At 43.2% G+C, this 20,914-nt stretch overlaps 2 protein-coding genes across 11 annotated transcripts in view; one reads left to right on the forward strand and one right to left on the reverse strand.

The window, feature by feature from the left end:
- Brca1 (BRCA1 DNA repair associated) overlaps positions 1 to 16,387 on the reverse strand; it is an 87,691-nt gene extending 71,304 nt beyond the window's left edge. For 3 of the 7 annotated variants that reach the window (XM_029557419.1, XM_029557417.1, XM_029557420.1), the window contains exons 1-4: positions 16,192 to 16,387; positions 15,890 to 15,943; positions 14,135 to 14,227; positions 4,797 to 4,850 (exon numbers count right to left, since the gene is read on the reverse strand). In XM_029557419.1, the coding sequence (XP_029413279.1) occupies positions 4,797 to 4,850; positions 14,135 to 14,227; positions 15,890 to 15,930 (188 nt within the window). In that variant the 5' untranslated portion in view covers positions 15,931 to 15,943; positions 16,192 to 16,387. The remainder of the gene's footprint in view (positions 1 to 4,796; positions 4,851 to 14,134; positions 14,228 to 15,889; positions 15,944 to 16,191) is intronic. The other 4 variants (XM_029557416.1, XM_029557415.1, XM_029557421.1 and 1 more) reach the window with 3 other exon arrangements.
- Positions 16,388 to 16,638: 251 nt separating this feature from the next.
- Nbr1 (NBR1 autophagy cargo receptor) overlaps positions 16,639 to 20,914 on the forward strand; it is a 35,673-nt gene continuing 31,397 nt past the window's right edge. For 3 of the 4 annotated variants that reach the window (XM_008855524.3, XM_008855526.2, XM_029557414.1), the window contains exon 1: positions 17,181 to 17,336. The gene's annotated coding sequence lies outside the window, so the exon portion shown is untranslated. Of the gene's footprint in view, positions 17,010 to 17,180; positions 17,337 to 20,914 lie in introns of those variants that run through there. The other variant, XM_008855523.3, reaches the window with a different exon arrangement.

The following is a 20,914-nucleotide window of genomic DNA, read 5'->3' on the forward strand; positions in this document are numbered from 1 at the left end:
GAGTTGCACAGCAAGAATCCTCAAAAAAAAAAAAAAAAAAAAAAAAAAAAATATACACATAAAATAAAAATGAATAAAATATCCTTAAAAAAATTAAATAAGCTGGGTGTGGTGGTGCACTCCTGTAGTCCCAGCACTTGGGAGGCAGAGGCAAGTGGATCTCTGTGAGGTCGAGGCCAGCCTAGTCTACCTAGCAAATTCCAGGCCAGCTAGGGCTACAGGGAGACCCTGTCTCAAAAACATCAAAAACAAAAAACAAAAGCAAATAAAAAAATTGAATAAGGGGGCTGGAGAGATGGCTCAGCGGTTAAGAACACTGACTACTCTTGCAGAGGACCTGGTTCGATTCCCAGCACCCACATGGCAGCCACGAACCAGCCTTAACTCCAGTTTCACGGGAATCTGAAGCCCTCTTCTGACTTCCCCGGCATTGCAAGACAAGGATGCACTCACATACATGCAGGCAGTACACTCATACATATAAAATAAAAATAATAAATAAAAAAATTTTAAATGCTAAAAAATTTAAATAAACAAATAAATAAATAAATAATAAATCAGCCAAGTGTGGTGGCCCACACCTTTAATCTCAGCACTTGGAAGGCAGAGGCAGAAGAATCTGTAAGTTCCAGGCCAGCCTGGTCTACATACATAGCAAGCTCCAGGCCAGCTGAGGCTACAGGGAGACCCTGTGTCAAAAAGACAAATAAATAAATAAATAAATACATACATAAATAAATAAAGCAAGTAAGCAAACAAGCACTGGGAGGCAGAAGCAGGCAGAAGTCTGTGAATTCAAGGTCAGCATGATCTGCATAGGAAGTTCCAGGCCAGTCAGAGCTATATAGTAAGACTTTGTCTCCAAAACACCCATAAATTAATTAATTCATCTTCAAGACACATCTGAGGATGTGGCCCGGGGTATGTAGAGTATTGGTCTCGTACGCAGGAGGCCTAAGGTTATTAAAAACAAAACAAAACTCAACCTTCAGTTATCTTAAACCTTTTAAATTCTGGGCCTTTCTTGCCCTGGAGAAACTGCTGAAAGCATGTAATGTTCTTGTAGAGCACCTTAGTTTGGCTCCCAGCACCGATACAAGGCAACTCACACCTGCCAATAATTCCAACTCTAGGGGATTCAATGCCCTCTTCTGGCCTCCACAAGCACCCACATGCATAAAACCCCACAAGTATATACACATTTAAATATAAATCTTGAACAAAAACCCTAGTTTTATAACCATATACAGTTTGAGAAGCATTAATGCAGAGGACCAAGTTCAGTTCTCAGTACCCTACATGTCAACTACCTACCATCCATAACTCTAGTTCTAGAAGATACGATGTTCTCTTCTGGCCTCCGCAGTCACTGCATACATTAGTACACGCACATACATGCAGGCAAAACATACACATAAAATAAAAATAAATCAGGCCAGGCGTGGTGGTGCATACCTTTAATCCCAGCACTTGGGAGGCAGAGGCAGGCGGATCTCTGTGAGTTCAAGGCCAGCCTGGTTTACATAGTGAGTTCTAGGACAGCTGGGGCTACAGAGAGACCCTGTCTCAAAAAGACCAAAGAAAAAGAATTCAAAAGGAGGAAGACACCAGCCAGCTGGCAGACATGCACTCAGAGGATATCCCTCCAAAGGGAACAGGTTTCCTGCAGCCTCAGCCAGCACGCATTATCCTTAAAGCAGCAGCTGCCTCTTTTTAAAGCAATGGAAACATCCTAAGACTGATGAAAATTATGGCCTGTCAGAAAAAAAAATTTTATATAAAGCAAAATTAATATAATCTTAGCAAATTTATGAAGATCATTCACACACAAACCCCAAGCTTGAGAACTCTTGATTATTCTTGAAAGGACACATAGAAATTAATACTTGTGGTTTTGTGTGAGACACGTCAGCACATGTCTAAGCCCAGCACTTGAGAGCAGAAGCAGAAAGGCAACTGTAAGTTCAAAACCTGATCTTCAGATCCAGGCCTGCCAGGACTACATGGTGAGACTCTGCCTCAGAAAAATCAAAACCAACCATATAGCCACCCAACCAAACAAGACAAGGAAAGAGTCTGGGGAGAAAAGTAGGCAAGGGTTTTGGGGAGAAGGAATATATACTTTGAATCACATGCCTTTTTTTCCCCTATATCCTTTTGTACTAATATACTCATTAACAGGTGCATGGTTTGCCTTTTCAAAGAGAAAAGTTGAGCTAGGTGTGTAATGCATTCAAAGAGTATTTGTGTAGCACACATAAGGCCCTGCGTTCAACCCCCAACAAGGCAAAGAAAAATACATAATAAAAATAGAAAAGAAAAATTACTTAAAAACAAAAAGTAACTGACATTCATGGCAAGTCTCAATCATACCTTATCAGTGAAGTAAGAAAGCTCTTTCATTCCACTAATGACTCTACTTTTCTGAAGTTTTCCACTAAGAAACAAACATATTCTCTCCTGCCCCTTAGTCCCCTCCCCACCAGGCTAAATTCCCAGCAGTCCTCCTGCCTCAGTCTCCCAAGTGCTGGGATTACAGGTATAAACCATCATGTCTGGCTTAACTATTTTAAAGAGGAAGACACAAGAGGCACAGCACACCTGTAATCTCAGCAATCAGAAGCAGGAGGATCACAGCAAGTTCAAGGCCAGTTTGGTCTACACAATTGATTCCGGGCCAGCCGGGACTACATAGAAATCTTCCTGCCTCTGCCTCTTTTTTTTTTTTTTTAAATATTTTACTTATTATTTTATGTGTATGCGTGTATTGCCTGCATGTAGGTAAGTGCACCCATGTTGTACAAGCCCGCGGAGGACAGAAAAGGCTGTCGGATCCCCTGGAACTGGAGTTACAGACAGTTGTTAGCTGTCATGTGGGTGCTGGGATTCGAACCCGGGTCTTTTGCAAGAACAGTCAGTGTTCTTAATCGCTAAGCCATCTCTCCAGCCCCCTGCCTCTGCCTCTTAACTGCTGGGACTAAAGGCATGTAACCTAACGCCCAGTGAAAAATAAATGTTACACAAAAATAAAAAACCTTGGCTCCCAGTGAAGACAGGTTCCTTCAGAAGCAAATCCTGACACAAATAGAAAGACAAAAGGATTCCAGAAGGCGGCAGTGTACAACAGAAAAGAGCAGCAGCATAGGGCCAGGAGCCAAGGAGCATGGACTACACATTGCTCTGGATTTCTGACCATCAGAACAGTAACAGACCTGGAGACTGCTTAAATGAAAACAAACAAAAAGGGCAAGGTTCTTTTGTTTTGTTTTGCTGAAATAGGGTCTCCCTGTAGCCACAACTGGCCTGTAACTTGCTATGTAGACCAGGCTGGCCTCAATGTCACAGAAATCCACCTGCCTCTGCCACCCAAGTGCTGCTGAGATTAAAAGTGTGTGCCACCACAGGATATAAGACTCTTAAATATGTAAACAATCATCCCTCAATATGGAGTGATAGATTCCAAGACCCCCTTGGATACCAAAATCTGTGGATGCTAAGGTCCCTTAAATTAAAAGGTTATACAGCATTTGTATAGAAGTGTATCTTTTCGTATACTTTAAATCATCTCTAGTTTTACTTATAATACCTAAAATAACATAAATGATATATAGTTGGTACAATGGAAAGAAGAAAAGGTCTGCACATTTTCAGTGTGGACATAATTTGTTTTCCAAGTATTTCAACCCATGGTTGGTTGACTCTGTTGTTACAGAACCTGCAGCTGTGGAGAGTTGATTATGTAATTTGAATCATCGGTATGAATGAATTTCAGTCTAAATAGAAACTCAGATCCCTATGTTCTCCAGGATCACCAAGCAGGCAAATCCTGAACCTTACAAGGGGCAGAGCAGTACATATAAATGAATAGAAAAGAGAATCAGGAAAGCTGAACCCAGTTTGCTTATTCCATAACTGCTTGTTGTTAGCATTCACCCTTGGATAAAAAACAAACAGAACAGCTGTTCAAAGTGATTTTATGACTTTAAAAAAAGTATGTATTTGTTATTTTTATTTTATGTGTATGCGTGTATTGACTGCGTGTAGATAAGTGTGCTGGTGTCGTGCAATGCCCGAGGAAGACAGAAGAGGCTGTCAGATCCCCTGGAACTAGAGTTACAGACAGCTGTTAGCTTCCATGTGGGTGCTGGGATTTGAACCTGGGTCTTCTGCAGGAACAGTCAGTGTTCTTAACCGCTGAGCCATCTTTCCAGCCCCGATTTTATGACTTTTTATACAGACAAACAATGTGAATACAAATAAATTATGATGACTTTATAAGCTCTCCATGAGGATGAATGACCTGAGTTGGGCATTTTTGTTTTTGTCACTTAACTGAAGAACCTTCTATAAAGCTGTTATAAAGAACAAGTACAGGGGGCTGGAGAGATGGCTCAGCAGTTAAAAGCACTAGCTGCTCTTGCAGAGGATCTGGGTTTGAATCCCAGGACCCACATGGTGGCGAACAACTGTCTGTAACTCCAGTTCCAGAGAATCCAACGACCTCTTCCGAGGCACTGTACAACATGGTGCAGGCAATACACTCATACACATAAAATAAAAATAATAAAATATTAGCTGGGTGTGGTGGCACACACCTTTAATACCAGCACTCAGGAGGCAGGCAGATCTCTGAGTTTGAGGCCAGCCTGGTCTCCATTAGCAAATCCAGGCCAGCTGCAGCTACAAGAAAACCTTGTCTCAAAAAGAGCAAAAAAATAAAATAAAATATTAAAAAGAAAGACTGAATGAACAAACAAGCACAAAAGTTACTAACATATCCACAAAAGTTCACTTACTTGCAAAATATGTGGTCACACTTTGTGGATACTGGTTCTTGGATCAATTCCAGACTAGAAGAGGGGGACAAAAAGAGAGCAATAAAATAAATAAGGCTAAATATGTTGTTTACAAATTAATTTTTTAATTTTTTCTTTTTTTTTTTCTTCTCAGACAGGGTCTCCCTGTAGCCCCAGCTGTCCTGGAACTCACTATGTAGACCAGGCTGGCCTTGAACTCAGAGATCCGCCTGCCCTTGCTTCCCAAGTGCTGGGATTAAAGGCATGCGCCACCACGCCCGGCCTACAAATAAATATTTTTTAGTAACAAAGTTCAACCTTAAGTTGCTGGAACTAAGCCAAAGTAAACCTTTAAGTTCCTTTACTACTTAACTAAATGTCTCCATGTTAGGAGTTAGGAACTCAGGGAAAAACACTATCCTCTCACTGAGCTTTCAGAAACCTTAACAGAAACACTGACCTCTTCTGTGCTCTGTATTATTTTTAGCATTTAAAAGATTAGCTAGGCTGTCAATGTAGCTCAGGAGAATACCTCCCAAGCATGCTCAAGGCCCTGAGTTTGATTCCTAACATCACATACACAAAAAATCTGCTATTTCACATTATTTTTACTTTTTTCAGCTAGGATTTTGAGTGCGTATCTTGCAATATTAACTACATTCTAAACTCCAGAGACAAACTTATGCCTGGTGTGTAGTACGTACATCCTTATAATTCCAAAACTTGGAAGGTAGAAAGAGAAGGATGAAGAATTCAAGGCCAGCCTACGCTACATGAAACCCTGTCATTATAAAATAAACTAGGAGCTGGAGAGACGGCTTAGCAGTTAAGAGTGCTTGCTGTTCAGAGAACTCAAGTTAGGTTCCTAGGACCCACTGCCAGGCAGTTCACAAGCCCTCCAGCTCCAGGGGATGAGACATCTTCTGGTCTCCAAGGGTACCTGCACTAATGTGTTAGCACACCAACACAAACACACTTAAAACATATTTTTAATTAATTAATTAATTAATTTTTGGTCTTTTTGAGACAGGTTTCCCTGTAGCCCCAGCTGGCCTAGAACTCACTAGGTAGACCAGGCTGGCTTCCAACTCACAGAGATATGCCTGCATCTGCCTTCCGAGTGCTGGGATTAAAGGCATGTGCCACCACACCTGGCTCTCCTTCCATCTTTATTTAGGTCATAGGGATCAAACTGAAGTCACCAGGCTTGCCCAATTAAGTGTGATAAAATCTCACTTCAGCCCTCCTAGAATATGAATCATCTCTTTGTGCAGTATTAACCCCCCACTTCTTTTTTGGTCTTTTGTGACTGAGTCTCCCTGAGGCTCCACCTGGCCTAGAACTCACAATGTAGACTAGGCTGGCCTTGATCTTACAGAGATACTCCTGCTTCTGCCTCCCAAGTACTGGCATTAAAGGCATATGCCACCACACCCAGCATTTAATCACCATCTTGAGTGTGTATGTGGTGCCTGGGATTGAACTACAGCCTCACTCTTGCTAGGCAAGTGTTCTTCCAATGAGCTACAGTCCTGCCCCTCTTTTTGTCCAGTGTATCCAGGCTGTATTCAGTATCTGCTGACAGGTCAGCCACTTAGTAGAGGCTGTGTTATCAAATCATGTTAGGATATAGAAGTGTTTGTGTTCAAGTATCCTTTATTTTATTCAATATGGCCCCAATGGGTAACACTGGTGGATGATGGTAGTCTTTTTCCCTGGAAAAAGGTCACTATGTAGCCCAGGCTGGCTTCTAACTCATGAACCCCAAGTCAGGCTCCAAAATGTGTGCTGGTAATATGGATATGACAAACTAAAGCCATTAAGTGTTTCCTTTAAATGAAAAGGTTTAAGTTTGGGGCTGGAGAGATGGCTCAGCAGTCAAGACCCATCTTAACTGCTCCTCTTGGAGAAGACCTGGATTCAATTCCCAACACCCACATGGCAGCTAACAATCATTCATAACTCCAATTACAGGAGAATCTGTCGCCCTCTTCTGACCTCCACAGGCACTGTACATGTGTGCAAACCATTCATACCAGTCATGGTGGTGCATGCCTTTGGTCCCACCACTCAGGAGGCAGAGGCAGGCTGATCTCTGTGAGTTCAAGGCCAGCCTGGTCTACATAGTGAGTTCCAGGACAGCTGGAGCTACAGAGAGACCCTGTCTGAAAAAGACCCCCCAAAAAAAACACTCATAAAAATACATAAAAATCCAGACCATTTATTTATTGGGGTATGCACACGCTTGCCATGCCACACATGTGGAGGTCGGAGGGTCAACTTATGGCCTCAAGGGATCAAATAAATTAGGCTTAGCAGCAAGTGACTTTGCCTACTGAGCCATCTTGCCAGCCCCCACCTCACAGCACATTTTTTGGCACAGGATTGTCTTTGTAACTCTATGTGAAAAAGTTCAAGCATCTGCACAAGGAAAATAGGAAAATGAACTACATGTACCATCATTCAGAAATAAGACATAAGTGTTGAAAGATGAAACAGGACAAAAGGACACGGAGTGCAATGTGCATGTGATAGTGGATATATATAGCGTGGTGATAAAATGCCTCAGTGAGGAAGTGACATTGGAGGATCGCTGAGTAATGGGAGGAAACAAGCTGTGCAATATTAGAGGAAAAGCATCCCAGGAGAGGGAGCAGAAAAACTAAATTGAGCAGGGCCAAGCCTGGTGTTTGTGTAGGGTAGCACACAGGGCAGTGTACTAAGAGAATAACTAAGGAGGCCCAGAGCCCAGATATGTAGGAAACTTTGGCTAGTTTATCTTTGGCTTTATTATGAGTGAGCTTAAGACAGGGTTTTGATGGTAAAGCTCATGCAAAACAGTAGAGATACGCTGCTACTGTGAGAGAAATATGGGCCTGTCATTAAATGTTTAACTCTTCAGAAAAGGATTTACAAGAAAAGCAGGGACACAATAGCCTGTTGTAAAGGGTTTGGCTTAATGCAACTCTTATGGTCATGGGGTTTCTGACGCAGCTCAGGGCAATGAAAAGAAAAACATCTGGCCACGTCAGAAGGCCAGGTTTCTATTACTGGGCTCTCTTTTCATTAGCAGAGCAACCCCAGGCCATGAACCTCAGTTTCTTCCAGTTACCCATCTTAGCAATCTCCTGGAACTATTGTGAGAACATAACAATTCCCACCAAAAAAAAAAAAAACCTGATTTGTTACTAAATCACTATTTCTAAGACAAGCTAGATATCAAAGGAAGTTCTTAGTAAAAGAGAAATTGGATTGCGTTATGATACCAGATGGCTTCCATTCTCAACCCTGACTCAATTCTGAAATAATTATATTTCAGTCTGGTAATTATGATCCAAGCTATATAAACATTCTGTAAACACAAACTTTGAACATATGAAAACTCCCATATGTAAAAAGGTAGTAACTGCTGAAGGAAGAGCTTGATGACAAACAGGAGTGAAAATGAAAAAAATGATGAGTAAATGTTTACGATAAAATTCAAAAATTTTAAACGCTTTCACACTAGGCAATATTTTTAGCCTATTGCATATTTGTATTTTAAGCTTCCAACATGATAAATCACTGAAAAAAGCTAGGTTTAGAATCAACAAACTACCAGGGTACATATTTCAGCATATTCTTCTCAAAGTAAAAAAATGTACATAGTCATATATAAAAAGGTAGAAAAAGCTGGGGATGGAGAGATAGCTCAGCGGTTAAAAACACTGACTGTTCTTGCAGAAGACACAGGTTCGAATCCCAGTACCCAAAGGCAGCTAACAACTGTCCATAACTCCAGTTTCAGGGGATCTGACAATCTCTTCTGTCCTCTGCAGGCATTGCATGACATGGGTGCACTTACCTACATGCAGGCAATACACTCATACACATAAAATAAAAATAATTTTTTTTTTAAAAAAAAAGGTAGAAAATGCTACCAAATAGCACAAGTAATTGCCAACTGAGCCAAGCATGTCTGAGACAGTGTATACCTGTGGTTCCAGCTACTTAGGAGGCTGAGGGGGACAGGTCACCTGAGCATAGGAGTTGGAGACCAGTCTGCAACACAACAAGATCCCATCCATCTTCAAACCCCAGTCCCAAAGACAAAAATGAAACTGCTATGGAGAACAGCAGAAAGAATTTAATTCGAGAGACGTAAGAGAGCTGAGAATCTACCCTACAGCCGCCTCAGCTAACAGTTTTTAGTCACAACCAGTAATCATTTATTAAAAACTAACTGCACGAGAAGGCTAGAGAGATGACTCAGCAGTTAAGAATACTGGCTGCTCTTACAGGGGACCCGGGTTAGGTTCTCAGCACCCACATCCTGGCGATCCAACACCCTCTTCTGGCCTCTGCAGGAAACACACACATTTAGTATACTTACATGCAGGCAAAACACTCATACATGTAAAATAAAAATAAGTAAAATTAAAAAAAAAAAACTAGTGGCAAGGGCTGGGAGCAAAACTCAGTAGATTGTATGCCTGGCACATATACGCCTTGGGTTCAGTTCCCAGCAACACACACACAGGGGAGGTGAAGCCATAACAAAAATTATGAAGGTTGAGACTATGGGTATAGCACACGCTGTCTAGCATACAAAGGCCCCAGGTTCAATCCCCAGAACTGCAAAACAATAATAAAGAAATAGGTTCAGTCCCACTTCTACAACTTTCCACATAAAAGAGCTTAATTTTTTTTGTTTTGAGACAGGGTCTCCCCTGGAAGAGACCTGGAACTCATTATGTAGACCAGACTGCCCTCCATCTTATAGACATATGCCTCCCTCTGTCTCCAGTTTGGGATTAAAGACATGTGTCACCACACCCTACCTTAAATGAGCTTAACTTTAACAAAGACTATAGTGAACACTCTTAGGTTAAAAAATATGAAAAGCTGCCAGGCGTGGTGACACACGCCTGTAGTCCCAGTACTTGGGAGGCAGAGGCAGGCGGATCTCTGTGAATTCAAGGCCAGCCTGGTCTACATAGTGAGTTCCAGGACAGCTGGGGATAAAGGGAGACCCTGTCTCAAAACGACAAAAAAAAAAAGAAAGAAAGAAAAAAACTCGGGGCTGGAGAACTGGCTCAGCAGTTAAGTGCACTGGCTGGTCTTGCAGAAGACCTGGGTTCAAATCCTAGCACCCGCATGATGGCTAACAATCATCCATAACCATCCTGTTCCAGGGGATCTGATGCCTTCCTCTGTCCTCTTTGAGCACTTCACAATACAGGTATACTTACCCACATGCAGGCATAACATTCATGCACATAAAATAAAAATAAATTTTAAAAGTTTGAGACGCTACTCTAGGGCTGCACTTGGAGGTTGAGACAAGAGGATCAAGCCTCTGAAACTGTCTCAAGAAAAAAAGAAAGCAAACAAAGCAAGAAAGTGCAGTAAGGAGCTAAAAAACGCTGAGCAGTTGACTGAAAACAATTTAGCAGTAACTTTCTTTCTTGCATCTTCCATGTATCTGAATTTTTTTAATTGATGGTTTAATTTGCCAGAATGAGAAAGAACATTACATTCTTATGACTGAATCCCATGGGAAGGTAAAATAAATGGACCCAAATGCCACACTACTGAAGACTTTTTGATCACTGTTTACAATTAAGTTTAGGCTTTTCAAAAGCAATCTTTCCCTTACAATGTTATTTCCTGCTTCTCTAGTTTTGGCATTTCATAAATTCAGTTGTAAATCTCATTTACATTCTGTTTTTGTTTAGCTGAAATGTTGAGGCGGTAGAGAAAGGACAGCAACCTATAAATCTTGTTATGCCTCTGAAAGCACAACTTGCATCTCCCTTCATCTTATTAACTTGACTCCAAATATAAATAACAACCTTTATGAATCCCAAAGGCAAATTTACTTAAATCCACCCTCTCTCATTGAAGATAAATGGGCAAAGAGTACAACTTTTCAATTTATTTTTTTGGACATGTTCAAATGTGGGTGTATTTGTGTATGCTCACGGGTATGGAGGCTAGAGATGATGTCAGGCGTCATCATCCTTAATTGCTTTCCACTTTATATTGAGACAAGGTCTCTCACTTGAACCCAGAGCTCACCAATTCAGCTAGTCTAGCTGGCCAGCTTACTCTGAGGATCCCAGCTCTGTCTCCCAAGTGCTGAGATTAAAGGTAGACACCATGCCCACCTGGCCTTCAGATGGATGCTGGGTATTCAAACACTGGTCCTCCTGCTTGCAAGGCAAGAGCTTTACCCATTGAGGCATCTCTCCAGTCCTCAATTGTACTTTCTGAAAACTGCCCACTAATAACCAATGCCTGGGGCTGGGTGCAGTTCAGGGATGTAACATATACACAGAATATAAGACTCCTCAAGTTCAACCCCCAGCACCAATATAATAAACTGTTGAAGAACCAAGTTAGTTTATCATTTATTAGTGGCCACTATATCCCTAGATACTAAATGCCGAAGGTAACATAAACTGCCCTCCAGGAGTTTACATTCTATAGGGAAGGAGAAAAAAATTAATAAATTATAAAGTATGTCATATACTAAATGTTATGAAAAAAAAGGATCTGTGTCTTCAACAAGTTGGTTTAAATAGCCAGGGGGAGGAGGGCACATGGTGGTAGACACCTCTAATCTCAGCCTTCAGGAAATAGAGGCAGGTAGATCTGAGTTTGAGGCCAGCCTGGTCTATATAGTATAGCCCAGGCCAGCCAGGGCTACAGGGAGACCCTGTGTCCTAGTTTGTTTCTTCATTGCTGTGACAAAATACTCTGACCAATACCAACTTGGGGAGGAAAGGGTTTATTCAGCTAACATCTCCCAGGTCACAGTTCATCAGGGAGCCCAAGGTAGGAACTCAGGGCAGGAACCTGGAAGCAGGAGCCAGAGCACAGGCCATGGAGGAATGCTGCTTACTGACTTGCTCCCCTGGCCTCTGCTCAGCCTGCTTTCTTATGCAACCCAGGTCCACCTGCCGAGGGATGGCACCACCCACAGTGGGCTGGGCCCTCCCATCACTCAACAATTAAAGAGCTCCATGGACATGGCCACAGGCCAGTCCAATGAAGGCAATTTCCCAATTGAGGCTCCCTCAACCCAGGTGTTTGTCAAGTTGACAATAAAGCTAACCAGCACACCCTGTCTCAATAAACAAACAAAAAAGGGCCACATGTGGTTCATACCTTTAATCCAGGCATTTGGGAGGCAAAGGCAGGCTGATATCTATGAGTTCCAGGCCAGCCTGGTCTACATAGAGAGCTCTAGGCCAGCTGGGGCTACAGGGAGACCCTATCTCAAAAAAAAAAAAAAACCCAGGAGGAATGTGTTGGGGTTGTTGCAATTTCAAACAGGGTCATCTGGAGATGCCTTCTGAAAAAGTGGTATATGAATCAACATTTTTTTTCTTTTTCTTTTTTTGAGACAAGGTCTCTGTGTACCCACAGCTGGTCTGGAACTCAGAGAGATCAGCCTGCCTCTGCCTCCCAAGTGCTGAGATTAAGGGTGCTCGCTACCACACCTGGCCTCTTTTTTAAAATTTAAGATTTTTATTTATGTGTGTGTATGCATGCACATATGAGGGTTCCTACAGAGGCCAGAAGCTCTGTAGCCCCTGGAGATGGAGCTGCCCAATGAGATGATGGGAATTGGAACTCTGGTCCTCTGAAACAGCAGCAAGCATTCTTAACCACTGAGCTATCTCTCCAGCCCCAAGCAAGATCTTCAAGTTATACAATTATCTGGATAAAAAGATGATCAGCAAACGAATATGAAGACTACTGGCTCAAAGGCAGAAGCAGAATATATAGCATGTCTGAGGAACAGTTAAAAGGCCAGGACTACAGGTCTAAATGCCCAGGCAGAGAATGTGAGGGGAGAAGGGAAGCAACAACTCTAATTTTCCTTTCCAACTTTTTAACCAAGAGATTCTGATACAGATTTTCATTTATTTCATAGACTTAAGAGAAACTATAGAGATCATCTAAGGACTGCTTAGGCTTCTTCTTAAAGATTTTTTTTGGGGGGGGGGTTCTTTTTGAGACAAGGTCTCCCTGTAGCCCCACCTGTCCTGGAACTCACTATGTAGACTAGGCTGGCCTCTGCTTCCCGAGTGCTGGGATTAAAGGCATGCACCACCATGCCCGACTAAGATTTTATTTTTAATTATGTGTGTCTATGTGGGAGCATGTGCACATGAGTGCAGGTGCCCAGAATCCTGAAGAGGGTGTTGGATCCTCTAGAATTGGAGTTCAGACAGTTGTAAGCCACCCAATGTGTGTCCTGCGAACCACATGAGCTCTTAAAAGTTGGGCCATGTCTCCAGTCCTTGCTTCAACTTCTTAACCTTTGTTATGTCAGGGACCCTCTTCCCAATGTATTTATTTATCATCTATTTGTACTGCTGAAAATTGAACTCCTTGCCAAAACCATGTCAGTCAAGTTGCTCAATCTGAACTAATGTCCAGCCCTGAATAATGCTTTTAAGTTCATTAAAAAAATAAAATTATTTTTGAGACAGAGTTCCATGTATCCCAAGCCCTCACAACTTGAAACTTCTGCTGAGATTACAGATGTTCACCACCAGGCCCTATTTATACAGCTTCCTGTACGCTAGGCAAGCACTCAACAAATAAGCTACATTCCCTGACCCAGTGCATAAAATTTGTTTTTTTTTAAATACAAAATTACACCAATACCCCCCACTAATCTCCAAAGGTCCCAGAAAGTTTGAAAATTAAGAACTGAGTACACAAAAGAACTTTCTAGGATAATAGAAATGCTCTATATTTAGGCTGGGTGTGGTGGCACACACCTTCAGTCCCAGAGGCAGAGGCAGGTGGACCTCTGGTGAGTTCAAGGCTGGCCTAGTCTACATAGTGGCTTCCAGGCCAGCTGGGGCTACAGGGAGACCTTGTCTCAAAAAGAAAAAAAAATGCTCTATATCTTGACTGGGGCTAGTTTCACTCATGGGTTCAACCCAGAGACAGATCTTCTCATAGATGCCAAGTATTTGTTATGTTATTTTGACATTAACTAAGGTCATTTCAAGTGATCAAGGTGGTCTTAGAACTGGAAGAAAAGCCCAAGTGCCACTTAATCCAAACCAGAATTCTGTTCTAGTATAGAACTCCAGATAGTCTCTGGATTAGAAACAAAAGAGTTGGGGCAGGGGGCAGAGTGGGGGGAAGAGTACTTTTCTCTATTTTTTAAGCTTTTCAGTTAAGAAAAGTAGAAAAGGCTATTGTGGTTTTAACAGATTTATTACATATTTTTCTGTCTATTATGTAAGTCACTTCTACTCACTGCAGGGAGCACGGGAGATAATTATACAAAGAAACTCTCAAATTAATAACCACTTCTCTTGACTTACCAGATTGGACACTCTAAGATTTTCTTCATAGTGCGGAGGACATTTTGTACTTCTTCAACTGCACATAAATCCATTTCTCTCCGTTCCTGTGAACTTTTAACATAAATTAAAAAACACATGTAATTAAGCTACTTTAAGAAGCTAGGCATGGTGGCACACCCCTTTAGTCCCAGCACTCAGGAGGTAGAGGCAGGCGGATCTCTTGAGTTCCAGGGACAGCTGGGGCTACAGGAAGACCCTGTCTCAAAAAGACCAAAAAAAAAAAAAAAGTTTTTTATCTGTCATTTTTTTTCTCTTTGTTTTTTAGGATCTCATGTAACCCAGGCTAGCCTTGCACTTACATGTAGTCAAAGCCAGTCCTGAGCCCCTGATCCTCCTGCCTCTACCTCCTTGGTGCTGGAATTATAGGGACTGGCCCCCTGCACTTCTCTTTTTAAAGGCAGGGTCTCACTCTGCAGCTCTAACTCATTATGTAGTCCAGATTGGCCTTCAGCTCTCAGTTATCTTCCTGCCTTAGCTTTCTGTGTGCTGGGGTTACAGGTATAAGCTACCACACCTGGTTGTCTTCTCTACATAAGATAAATTTAAGACTGGAATGCTTTAGAATTATATCAACCATAAAGCTGATGATAAATGCCTTCATTTAAAAAAAAATTCTAGGGGCTAGAGAGATGGCTCAGCGATTAAGAGCACTGACTGCTTTTGCAGAGGACCTGGGTTCGATTCCTAGCACCTACATGGCAGCTACGAACTGTCCTTAACTCCAGTTCCAGGGAAATCTGATGTCCTCTTCTGACCTCCCTGGCATTGCAGACGGATCTCTCTGAGTTCTAGGCCAGCCTGGTCTACATAGTGAGTTCCAGGCCAGCTGGGGCTACAGGGAGACCCTGTTCAAAAAACAGGAAAGAAGTACAAACAAGGGAGCTGGAGAGACAGCTCAGTGGTACTATTCTTCCAGGGGACTCGAGCTGAATTCCTAGAATCCACACGAGGCAGGTCACAACCGCCAGAAAATCCAGCAGGCAATACACACATACACATAAAATAAAAATAATAAATACGGGCTGGAGAGATGGCTCAGCAGTTAAGAACACTGGCTGTTCTTGCAGAAGACCCAGGTTTGCATCCCAGCACTCACATGGCAGCTAACAACTGTCCCTAATTCCAATTCCAGGGGATAAGATGGCCTCTTCTGTCCTCCGCAGGCATTGCACAACATGGGTGCACTTACCTACATGCAGGCAATACACTCATACACATAAAATAAAAAGTTTTTTAAAAATAAGAAAATTTTTTATTAAAAAATAAATAAAAATAAATTCTAGCCAGGCATGGCGTGCAAGTCCAGTACTCAGGAGGCAGAGGCAGGCGAAGCTCCAGGGGATCCGATGTTTCCGGCCTCTGCCAACACCCACACTCATGTACACAGACACTTAGAGACCCAAGGCTAAAAACAAAATAAAACCTTAAAAATGACATAAAATAAACCGTGCATGGTGGCGCTCGCCTTTAATCCCAGCACTCAGAAGGCAGAGACAGGCGGATCTCTGTCTCTGTGAGTTCAAGGCCAACCTGCTCTACATAGTGAGTTCCAGTACAGCTGGGGCTACAGGGAAAGCCTGTCTCAAAAAGACCAAAAATTAAAAAAAAATAAAAAAAAAATAAAATTAAAAAAAAAAAAACCACTAAACCCAGCAGAGCCAACGCCTCTATGCCCTACCCCTTCGTCTGGGTCCCCAATCACACAGCACTCACCTCGGGATCCTCCTCCAATGCGGCCTCTTTGCCAGCAGCATCCGTTGCTCCCTTCTAGAACCGTCGGAAAAAGGCATATGGATCTGGTTCTAACCGGTTTCCTCTAGCAAATTCCGCCTTTCCCTCCTCCCTGACACACTTCTGCCCCCTTCTCTTCCTTCCACTTAGCCCGGATTCCCTTTCAAACACCCGGTGGCCTCTACGGCAGAGAGCCCCCCCCCCCACAACGCACAAACTTCCCCGCGCTCCCAGGAGCACCCCTCGGTGTCCCCTCGGTTCCTCGGGGGCTGCAGCTGACCCACCTTCAACCAGAGGCACACAGCTGCACTTCCGGCTCGCGGGGCACAGGTACCACAGGCACCTCGGACTGCCAACGCTCCGTGGGTGGTCTTCGCAGGCCCACGCCGCGCAGCCGCAGTGACAATTAGTCGGAAATTCCCGCGCTCTTGGTCGCTATGGAAACTCAGCAGCTTGCCGCCAAGTGTTAGCCTCTAAGAACTCGAGATACAAAGACGTCAACGGAAGGGAGGGGCAGGAAAAAAAAAAAAAAAAGCCAAGAATCTTTCGTGGCTCCGGATTGGCCATCCATGTTTCCCCGCAAGACGTCTCTAGAAAGAGACGGAAGGGAGAGAATTCGGAGTTTTCCTGTTAGGCGTTGGTTCCACCTCCTGTACGGTTGCTTATTACGTCACAGTCATTGCTGTAGAAAGGTTCGGAATCACTACCTGTGGCCGAAATGTGAGCGCAAGGTAGTGCCCAAAGCAGTTTCAAGAGGCTCCATCCCTCCCCATCTCTGTCCCTGCAGTTTAGGTAAATAGCCTTGAGGGAAAAGAACTACAAGTTCCAGCATGCACTGCGGAACGAAAGGCCTTCTCTGAAGAGTCCCTTGGAAACTAGTCTTATAGCAAGGCGCTTTCGACACCGGAAGCGGGCATGATTATCTCAGCAACCCAATTAGTAGATCGGAGATCTCCTCGCGGATATGCAGGTTAACAGCTTTGGATTGCAGTGTTCTCCTTTCATGTCTTGCGCGCAGAGAATAGGCTAAAAGAAGCGACAAGTCCCAGGAAGACTACAATTCCCATCCGGCCCTTACTAGTCTGGTAACTAGTCCTTCAAGGTCAGTCAACGCTGGGGGCCGCCAATCGCCTTGGGAAGGGGAAATCCACTAGTTCCGCCCCTCGGCCTGGATGTTTGTTATTGTTGTGCGGTTCAGGTTGCTTCTGTCCCCGCCTCTGCCAACGCAGCGTTGACCAATCAATGGAGTGGTGATTTTGAGGGACAAATAGTAGGAGCCAATCATCTTGTCGGAAACTCAGAGAAACATGGGACTAGGCCCTGTTTCTGTCCGCCATGTTAGATTCACCCCGCAGGGATAGCCGCGGAGCTGGCAGCCAACGGTCCTTACACTGGTCGCCGGCAAGCGCCCCCCGTGGGCGGAAAGCTGGTAAGGAAGCCGCTGTGGTTACCTAGGATGGGGGTCACATCGTTCTTAGAGGACTCAAGGAAATTCAAGGGAGGAATCCTGCAAAGAGGGGTGACTTTTTCCGTGTCCAGGGGCAGTTAATCTTTTCAGTGACCAGAGAGCCGTTCGCGTTGTTCGGGACTGTGGGGGTGCTTACTGCCCGAGGAATAGAGAGCCCACGCCTCAGAACGCCCCATTTCTGCCAAGAGAAGTTTGACATCTCCCAGCACAAAAAGAGGGCCTAGCCAAAGAAAATGAGAGATCTCGGGTGATGGTGACTCTCACTGTCCTGGGGACATGGAGGTCCAGGAAACGATTACTGGAAGACTAGGATTAGGTCAACGAGAAAGAAATGACACACATCTGCCTCTTTCAATCCCCTTCCTTTTTGGGGGGACCCTGAAGAGATCTTGATGTAGCATCTTCGGGATAAGAAAAGCATCGTTTGTCTTTTTTTTTGTTAAACACCCAGCTTTCAGGTTACTCATTTTAAAGCTTAGGTAGCTTGTATAGGCCTCTGATAGAGATAATGAAGCCCACATTCCCAGGTCGGCTTCATTAAAGTTATTTGTTGAGGCTGAAAAAGAAATCCATGTAGAGGAAAAGCTGACTTTTGCCAAGTGCAGGTGAGTCAGTAAGGCATGAATTTACAATGCCACTTAGGAAAGGTGAAGGCTTGGGCCCTGGCTACCTGACTGCTGGCTGTAAACCTGCAGGAAAAGGTGGGGCTAACTGTAGCTTTGGTTTTTCCAAAAGTTCATGATTAATCACCTGGCTGAAAGAATTTTCACACATAAGCCAAAAAGAGATAAGTACTTCTTTATGAAGACCTGTATAATAGCCAGCTAGGCTAGACTCTCCCACTTCCTGTTTTCTCCGTTTGGCAAATGAGCTGGATGCCCTCCAAAGTATTTAAACTTAATTTCCAATTGTGTAATTTGAGAAGGGGGAAGGTCAGTTTCCTTCCAGACTCAGAAAAGTTTGGAAGTACATTTCTTGAAGTTGGAAAATGAGAATGTATTTCAGAATACTTACTTATGGTAGACTAAATCATTCAGTTTATTTTCCGGGTATTTTTTTTTTTTAACCCCAATATCCTGGGGAATTGATAGGACTCTGCCAAAAATTTAAATATCCCAAGAATTATATTTCATGTAAGTACTGAATGTCAGCAGGATTGGTGCTAGAGACTAGTATTACTTTGGCAATGAACTTAGCTCAAGATGAGGACAAGTATTGGAGAAAAGCTGGGAATAATTGAGTATAAAAAAATACTGATCTTCAGGGAATACAGGATTGGTTGGTCTTTTTCTTTTTGAGACAGGGTCTCCTTGTTGCCTCAGCTGACCTGGGACTCATGTAGACCAGGCTGGCCTTTGAACTTCAGAGATTTGCCTGCCTCTGCCTCCCAAATACTGGGATTAAAGGCGTGCAGTACCACACCGGGCTCAGACTACAGGGTTCTTAAAATGGCAGTTGTAGTCACAGTGCAGCACATATTAGAAGAGCTATCTTAAGGAGCTAAAGAATGGTGTATTGTAATAGTTTTCGTACTTGAGGGCCTGGAGAGATGGCTCAGCAGTTAAGAGCACCCAGGTTCGATTCCCAGCACCCACATGGCAGCTACAAACTGTCCTTAACTCCAGTTACAGGGGAATCTGAAGCCTTCTGACCTCTTTGGTATTGCATGACGTGGGTGCACTCACATACATGCAGGCAATACACTCGTACACATAAAATAAAAATAATAAAATATTTTTAAAATAGTTTTCATACTTGAATACTATTTCAAAGAATTTGCACACTTGCTGTGCTAGAAATTGGACCCATAGTTCAGCACACAGCAGCACTGGTTCTGCTAGTTTTGCTTTACAGATTAAACAGCTGAAGCTCAGAGATAAATAGATTTGCTCAGTTATTATAGTATTGTGCCAGAGCCGTATCTGGAGCCCATGTCTTCTCACCCCTTGGGCTCTCTTCCCATGATGCTAGAAACTCCTGGGATTTAATTTTGTTCATCTCTTTTTTAAAATTTTATTATTTTTATTTTTTTATGTGTATGTGTGTATTGCCTGCATGTAGGTGAGTGCATCTGTGTCGTGCAATACCCTCAGAGGTCAGAAGAGGCTGTTCCATCTCCTGGGACTGGAGTTATGGACAGTTGTTAGCTGCCATGTGGGTGTTGGGATACGAACCCTGGTCTTCTGTAAGAACAACCAGTGTTCCTAACTGCTGAGCCATCTCTCCAGCCCCAATTTTGTTGATCTCTTGTGTATGGAGCAGAATCTGGCTCTTTGTAGATGCAGATTCATTTTTCCAGTGAATTGACTTTTAGCTTTAAACAACTGTTTTTTCCTAAAGTCATAGTTCATTAGTGAGCAAAATCCTTCATTACAAACAAACATTTGCAGGCTGTAGACATGGCTCAGTGAATAAGAGCAAACGCTGTTCCCGAGGGTCGGTGTTCCAGTCCTAGAACCTGGTTGGCCATTTGTAACTCTAATTCCAGGGATCCAGTGCCCTCTTCTGGCTTCTGAGGACACTGCATGCATGTGGTGTACTAAAACACTCATACACATAAAAATGAAGGTAAAATTTAAAAAAATTTTAAGGACTGGAGAGATGGTTCAGCAGTTAAGAGCACTTGCTGCTCTTGCAAAGGGACCCCAGTTCCCTTCCCAGCACCCACATGGTGGCTAACAACAACTATGTAACTCCAGTTCCAGGGATTCTGAAGCTCCCCCCCCCATGGGCTTTGCACTACATGGATGCACTTACATACGTGCAGGCAAAGCATTCGTACACATAAAACAAATAAATTTTAAGGCCAGGCAGGTGGCCGTTAATGTGGTATTGTACTTGTACAGCTTCAGATTTTCTCCCAGCACTTGGGGAGGCAGAGGTAGGTGGATCTCTGTGGGTTCCAGGCCAGCCAGGTTTACATAGTGAGGCCCTGTTTCAAAAAAAGAAAACCCACAAATTTTAATAGATACTTGGTTAAGGAATTATTAACAACTTTGGGATGATAATGGTATCTTTTTTTTTTTTTGGTCTTTTTTGAAGCAGGGTCTCCCTGGAGCTCCAGCTGGCCTGAAACTTTATATAGACCAGGCTGGCCTTGAACTCACAGAGATCCACCTGTCTCTGCCTCCTGAGTACTGGGATTAAAGGTGTGTGCCACCACGCCCGGCTTGGTATCATTTTTTAATCCTCATCTTTTAATCATTTATGGATGAAATGATATTTTGCCAAAATAATCCAGTAAGAGGACTGAGTTATAGCTCACTGAGAGAGTGGTTTCCTAGCATGCTCCAAACTCCCATGTTCCATCTGCAGTAACACACATACCCATGCACAGTCTCACACACGCACATACACACTAATAAACCAGAAAGGAAGGGACATTGCTCTGACAACATTAGCTCTGAGTTGGTATTGTGGTATTGTACTTGTACCGCTTCAAATTTTCTCATAAGTAATTGTGAGAGTTTGTTGTACAGGTTTTCTGGAAACAAATTCTCATTATGTAGCCCAGGCTGATCTGTTTGTTTGTTTTTGTT

Source organism: Nannospalax galili, unplaced genomic scaffold (genome assembly GCF_000622305.1).
Source record: "Nannospalax galili isolate Female #2095 unplaced genomic scaffold, S.galili_v1.0 scaffold1288, whole genome shotgun sequence".
Taxonomy (NCBI): Eukaryota; Metazoa; Chordata; class Mammalia; order Rodentia; family Spalacidae; genus Nannospalax; species Nannospalax galili.